The sequence below is a fragment of the Cajanus cajan genome, chromosome 7 (assembly GCF_000230855.2).
Source record: "Cajanus cajan strain Asha chromosome 7, NIPB_CcT2T_4, whole genome shotgun sequence".
Taxonomy (NCBI): Eukaryota; Viridiplantae; Streptophyta; class Magnoliopsida; order Fabales; family Fabaceae; genus Cajanus; species Cajanus cajan.
Genome location: NC_138523.1, coordinates 54,986,886 through 54,993,763, shown reverse-complemented (window position 1 = coordinate 54,993,763; position 6,878 = coordinate 54,986,886). Strand labels below are relative to the sequence as shown.

The 6,878-nt window shown below is 41.8% G+C and overlaps 1 protein-coding gene across 1 annotated transcript; it reads right to left on the bottom strand.

Moving 5' to 3' along the window:
• Positions 1–3,642: 3,642 nt before the first annotated feature.
• Positions 3,643–5,798, bottom strand: LOC109795071 (C-8 sterol isomerase). Its single transcript, XM_020354480.3, has 3 exons — positions 4,970–5,798; positions 4,268–4,417; positions 3,643–4,170 (listed from the first exon to the last, which is right to left on the bottom strand). Exons 1-3 carry the CDS (start codon positions 5,570–5,572, stop codon positions 3,883–3,885), a joined length of 1,041 nt encoding a protein of 346 aa, XP_020210069.1. The 5' UTR covers positions 5,573–5,798; the 3' UTR covers positions 3,643–3,882.
• Positions 5,799–6,878: the final 1,080 nt, after the last annotated feature.

The following is a 6,878-nucleotide window of genomic DNA, read 5'->3' as shown; positions in this document are numbered from 1 at the left end:
GCTTGGGTCTATTCCTGGCATGTCCGACGCCGCCCATGCAAATAGATCTTTGTTGTCTCGAACCGTTCGTTTCACCTGGTTCGAATCGGCTTCACTCAGTTGGGATCCCATACGTGTAACCTGTTCAGACGTTCGACCAAGTTGAAAAGAAACGAGATCCTCGGCCGACTCGATTCGCTCCTCTTCACCTAAGCGAGGATCGAGGTTGATGGCTTCATTCATTCCCTGTCTAACCACATTCACACCCTTCGCTACCGTTAGGGGGTCGGCGATTGGCTGCACTTTCAGGCTAGAGAGGTAACACTCTCTAGCTGTCTTCTAATCGGCATGAACGGTTATTACCTGACCGTCTCTCGACGGAAACTTCATACATAGGTGGGGAGTTGACACGATGGTCCCCAATGTGTTGATGGAGGGTCGGCCTAGCAGGACATTATAAGATGTATTCGCATGCACCACAATGTAATGGATTTTGATTTCGCGGGATGAATTTTGGTCGAAACCGAAGCGGGTGTACAAGTCAATACATCCTCTCGTCATCACCCTCTCGCCGGAGAACCCCACTAGTGGTTCATGATACGGTTCTAGGCTTTCCTCTGGGATCCCTAGCTGCACAAAGGTGTTCCAATACAGGATGTCGGCAGAGCTTCCCTGGTCGACCAATGTTTTCTTCACAATGCAGTTGTGCATTTCGACTGAAATTACCATGGGGTCGTCTTGCACGGGGTCGACGCCACGGAAGTCTCGGTCGGAGAAGGTTATGGGGGGCATTCTTGGGATCCTTGGCTGGTTCACACTCCTCACGGATCGTACGGCTCAGAGATGTCTCTTTCGTGCTGAAGAGGTGGATCCGCCTCCGGCGATGGTATTTATCACCTTCCTTGGTCGGTCGGTATCTTCCCGTGAGTGCCGTGAATGTTCCCTCCTTTCAGGTGATCGGGATCGGTGACGTCGGTCTCTCGGCTGTTGTGCCTCCCGAGAGTGATCTGTCCTTGATTGGTGGTCTCGGGTGGTGATGAAGTTCCCGAGGTGACCCTATTTGATAAGGTCCTCGAGCTTGTCTCTCAACGTCGAGCATTCTTCAGTTGAGTGCCCCCTGTTTCGGTGGAACCGGCACGTTTTGGCTTTGTCTGCCCTGGGTGGTGTGTTCGCTCTTTTCGATATTGTAAGTATCTCGGACGCGAGGGCCTGTTCCATTACTTTGGTCCTGCTCGCGTTGAGGGGGTATACGCTGTGTAGCGCAGTCCTCTCGGGGGGCGAGCATTTGGGGGTTCAGCATTCGTCTTTCTCGCTGGCTCTTGGCCAGGTTCTTTTCGGCTATAAGTCTCTTCTGCCCTAGCCTGGTTTCGGGTCTCCACAAGTTCCTCCATTTGCATGTACTTCTCGGCTCGGCGCCGGAGGTCGTTCATATCGACTGGGGGTTTTTTACAATGGCTGTTCACGAATGGCCCGGACCTCAGGGCGGTGCTCAGTCGGTCCAACGCCACGGTCGGGTTAAGATTGCCTATTTTCATGGCAATCTTGTTGAATCGGTCCATGAAACTTCTCAGACTTTCCTTCTTCTCTTGACGGACCCCCGCTAAGGCTAACGAGGTCGTCTTGTACGGCTTGCTCGTCGCGAATTGGAGAGTGAATTGGGACGACAACTCGTTGAACGAGTCGATGGAAGAGCTCGACAGCTTCGTGAACCAACTCAGGGCCCTTCCTTTCAGCGACGTGGGGAATATTCGGCACAAAGCCGAGTCGTCTTGAGTGGAGAGGGTCGCCTGTGTCAGGAAGACATTCAGGTGTTCGTTAGGGTCAGTGGATCCGTCGTACTTCTCAATTGGGAGACTCTTCCAATGATCTAACAGGGTTGCTTCCATTATCCTTCGTGAGAAAGGGTGTCTTAGGTGGTGAACGTTGGTGTCGGCCTTGTTGCCTATCAGAGAGGTGACTGGTGTTCGGGTTACTTGATCAGTTGGAGCATGATATGCAGACTCCTCTTGGAGAGTGGGAGTCGATGGTACGAAGGTCTGGTTAAGACTTCGGAGCTCGGCGTTTTGTCGGCGTAGTTTGGCCAACTCCCTGGCATCGGCTTCTCTCTGTCGTCGGATAGCGGCCATTTCCTCGCGTAATGCGCGCATGTCGTCGTGAAGATCGGGCTGGGTTCTGTCAGTGGTCGGCCGAACCTCTTGTATCACAAGTTCCGGCTGGGTCTGAGGCATTCCGTACGGGTAACGTTCTTGGTTGGTCATGACTGGATTGCTTTCGGGGTTAGGGATCGGTTGGGTCGTTGTTGACTGTCCTTTTCACGTTACTACCATATCTTGGTCTCAGTCATAGAGTTGCAAGGGGCTGAAAACGTCTCTTCGGCCCCACGGTGGGCGCCAAATGTTCCTGTTTTAGGATACACACTTTAATTATCCTTGTTGTAGAGGGTTGGATCTTGGGTCTCGGTCTTCTCGTCCCTATCTGGGTAGTCCGAAGTGAGGGGGTGTGTCTGCAAAGACACTCCGACGCTCAAGTAAGTATTCGGCGTAATAAATGCGGTAGTTGAAAAATCTGTTACATACCTCGTTGGGATTCTATTTATAGTGGTTCTTATTGGGCCGTGATTAGTGGTTCTAATCCGATGCATTATGTTAATTAATCTCTCTGTAATTATCCTGACGTAGGTGCGGAGTTCGACCGAGCATACCAGCCCATTACGCTCGAGTTATGAGTGGTCGGCGGGTTCGGCGCTCGGCCTTAGCATCCGCGGGTTTGGGTGTCTGGCCTCGGTCTCGGGTGTTCGGACTGTTCGGACTGGTCAGCCACCATTCTTGTCTGAGACATGGTTAAACATTAATCGTGGACACTTTTTTCCATGAAAATTTGAACTTTGGTTTGTCACGTAGAAGACTAGTCCTTTTTGCTAGACTCAACTTGGTTTGTAATGCAATTGATTTGGCTCAGCATTTCTTCAAGTGTAATAATGCTTACAGGGTATGCAAAACCTGGAATGGTTTAAGAAGTTCAGTGAAATGTAACTACAGAAAATAGTGCTGCCTGATTAGACCAGAATGCTGCGTGTCATTTATGCTTGAGCGCTTGTTGAAGCTAAATGGAATATAACATTTGCAGATTAAAGGTATCAGAGAAGCAATGTGAATGAGAAAGAATGGAGATAGTGAAAATGGGTTTTGGAGAGATATATGGTCTGACCAAGAAGGGTACTTGAGAATATGCTGAGATAAAATGATATATTGGTCCAGTATGATCCAATGCTTTGCTTCTTTGAAGCAGTATTCACAATTTTTCTGGTTCTGCCATGTTTTGTTGCACAAAAGATATTATTAATACTAGAGCGGAAGAGCAATCATAGGTACTATTTCAATGTATCAAATATGTCTTTTACAGCAGTACGTAAAGAGGGAAACAAAATGAAAACTTGGGAATTTAGGATCTATTGTAGACCGAGGAGGGTGATGCACAGATACCAAAGAGATGAATGTTAGATTTCAGTGCCGGAAAGTCTATCAGATTTACTTGTATATTCATCTTATGAAAGTGAAGTTATAAACTTATAGAAGTCAAACATTAACTTCATTAAGTCGTATCATTAATTAATTATTTACTATCTAACTTTGTTGTTTCTTGATTTGTTTTATAGTGGGAAAGTCAATCAAATTTACCATATATTCTTCCTTGAAGATGGAGTTATAATATTCAAATATATAAATATATCATGACTGGGCAAAGTCGGAAGGTTCAATCAATTCATATACAAATGAATATTATAAACTAAAACATAAATCCAAACTAAAGAACCTAAACAAAAGAAAATGGAACTCCTCATAAGAGATGAGGGCAGGATTTATGGTGATCGAGTAAGAGTTAACTCCAAAATCTTCCATTCATTCAAGTTGGGATTTGAAGCCCATTGTTTGCTATGAATCCATTGTACTGGTTATTTTCAAAAGCGACCAACAACCAGAAATCTTTCTTCAGCCAGCAAACAATTCTTGAAATCTTATATTTGAGGAACTCCAATGCGGCAGAATACAACCTCGTATCATCAAAGATAAAGCTCCGTTGATATTCAAGAACCCAAGTGTTGGGGTCTAATTGAACTGCTGAAGCACCCCATTTTGGTTGCACCCATGATGTGTTGGCCTTCCGAGTCAAATAACCATGTCCATCACTCCACTTTATAAACAGAGAGACAATGACTCCAAGTTAGTCAATTGTCAACAAAAACAATGAATGATGGATGATAAAAACGAAAGCATTTCAGAGAATTCACCTGAGTGACTCTTCCTGATAAGATAGTCAATGTTCGAAAAGATAACCCATTTGTGAGCAATCCTGCTGTTTGCAGAGGCCATCCCCAAATTGTTACCTCTTCTATTGCTGATTTGTACAGTGTGCACCTTGAATTCAATAGCAGGCCATCCTATACAAAATTGTAGTTGTTTATTTGTCAGCAAAACTTTCTTATCATTGACGAATTGAAAGTAAAATATGTTCCAAGTCACTCGACATTTGGTCAAGCGAGATACACTTTTGTTAATTACTTTTAGTTTCCAAGTTTTTTGGACCATTGTACCCTTGATAGCAATACCAATATGTAAATTTATCATCTTACTTCTTCCATTTTGTTGGCATCCTTTCATCAGATAAGTTGGTTAGACAGATAAATGATTTGAAAAATATATATATAAAAAAATAGCTGCATAATGCTCTCCTATTAAATTTTATGATTTAATTATCTTTTTATCCTATAATTTAATGAACTTTACCTTTTAATTTAATTCCGATAATTAAAAAGGTTTCATTTTAACTACTTCATTGCTACTTCAAAATGAAGTATAAGATCACAAAGTATAAGACACAAATTCACCGCATTTCGAAAATACAAGGACTAAAACTATGTAATCAACTTTGACTAATCCAAAACGCATTCTACCCAAGAATCAAGAAACTTGTATAAAGAGTGATACAATACCTGGCTGATTTCCCATAAGGTATCAGTGAAGCTACAATTGGAAACTTGACCCCCAACAACACTTGCCAACTCTTTCTGCAAAAGCCTCAACTTTCCATTCAAATCATGCACTCGGCTGCATTTCTCACCGACCCTTTTCACCACATCCGGTGACAAAGAAGGTTGAAAAACCCCAGAAGCCAGCAAGGGGAAAACAAGGTCCGCAGATAAGAAGATTCCCAAAAAGAGTAGCAACTTGAAGAAACTGAAACAAGAAGTTTGTTCCTTGGCGTGTTTTTCCATTCTATGGGTTGAGTCTGATGTGGCAGTGGATTTGAAGAGAGGAGTGGATGGAGATGGCTGAAAATCAGTGGTTGATGTGGGTGTGGAGAGAATGGAAGCATCAAAGGAGATAGGGGTGCAGTGAAGATTGGGTTTGGTGAGGGTGCTTTTGTGGACGCTTGTGGTTGTGGGCATGAGATCAAGGGTGGCACTGATGCTGGCCAAGCACATTTCGCACTTGCAATTCGCATTTTTCTTGCAATCAGGGAAGTAGCAGCTGCTGTCACGGTTTTCTTCTTCCGATATGGACTTTGACTTCGACTGCAGAATAACGCTTCTCATGCCTTCTTTCTTCCTTCTCCGCGGATTTTGTTTTCTTTTTTGTTATAATGGTTATTCTTCTGGCGGAGGTGTTGCAAGTTGCAACCTTTGAATTGAACGTGGGTTCAAGCTCTCAGCTTTGAATTTGAATCCCAACGGTCATGTTATCCACCTCAACACGCGATCGTACTCAAATGACACTCGTAGCCCCGATACTCCAGGATTTTATTTTCTTCACGTTTGTTAGGGTGTTTTAACTTCAAAAATTAAAAACTACTTCTCATACGAATTTATTTTGACGTTCTCGTTATCGTGTAGTTATATTTAATTGTGATTAATGAATATGATCTTGTAGAATCTTTTTTTTTATTTTTTAAACCCATTGTAGAATCTCTTGTTAACACACATATATATATATATATTTATTTATTTATTGTGTATGATAGAGAGAGGGGAATCAAGAAAGAGAAAGTGAAGAATAGGTAAAGAATAAAAATATTGTTTGATTGAAGAGAAGTATAAAAGAAATAAAGAAGTGAAAGTTAATTTTTTTAGAAGTTGTTTAATATGAAAATTAATTAAAAAAAATTATTATTTTGACTATTGTTATTATTTTTTTTTTGTAAAAATAAGAAAGATTACAAAGATGGTCGCAATGAGGATTGAACTTAAGTTCTCATGCTTCTAACTACCTCAACTCCTCCTCACTCAACTACTAAGCTAACCCTAGTAATCTTTGACTATTATTATTATATACACTAGTAAGGTCGAGGCACTTCGTACCTCTATTAAAGATAAAATAAAATAAAATTTAAGTAATAATTATATGTTGATCTAATGTTATAATTAGTTAATTAATTTTAAGATCTTGAGTTTGATAAGTTATTTTTTCTAATTATTTAAAATAAAAAGGTATAATGATCAACAAAATATGGAGATCATGGTAATTACTAAAAGGATATCCCTATACTAATATATTATACTTGATTATTTTAAACGGATGCACAAATGATAGTGTCAATTTTGCCCGGAAGACTTTTGTTGTGAAACTCACGTTATTTTTAAAAGTTTTCGTCCAACTTCTTTGTTACCAAACTTGCGTAAGCAAGAAAGCTACATTTCATTTTTTTTGTTGTTGTTAAATTGTAACTATCAAATGCAATTATAATTAGTGTTATCAAAGTGGGCTCAGCCTGGTGAATCAATCCGGCCCACCATAGGTTCGAGTCGGGTTGGGTTGAAAAAAATTACAAATTTTAATACAGGTCAATTTTAAACCCGGCTCACTCGGGTTGAACCCGTGGTGAGTCGGGCTAGCTCACCAACT

What these genes read in the sequence shown, in the direction of transcription:
- LOC109795071 (XM_020354480.3), bottom strand. Translation starts at nt 5,572, where the DNA reads ATGAGAAGCGTTATTCTGCAGTCGAAGTCAAAGTCCATATCGGAAGAA. An exon ending in CCTTATGGGAAATCAGCCAG is followed by an intron (nt 4,418 to 4,969) that starts GTATTGTATCAC and finishes AATTTTGTATAG; the next exon opens with GATGGCCTGCTATTGAATTC. An exon ending in TATCAGGAAGAGTCACTCAG is followed by an intron (nt 4,171 to 4,267) that starts GTGAATTCTCTG and finishes CTGTTTATAAAG; the next exon opens with TGGAGTGATGGACATGGTTA.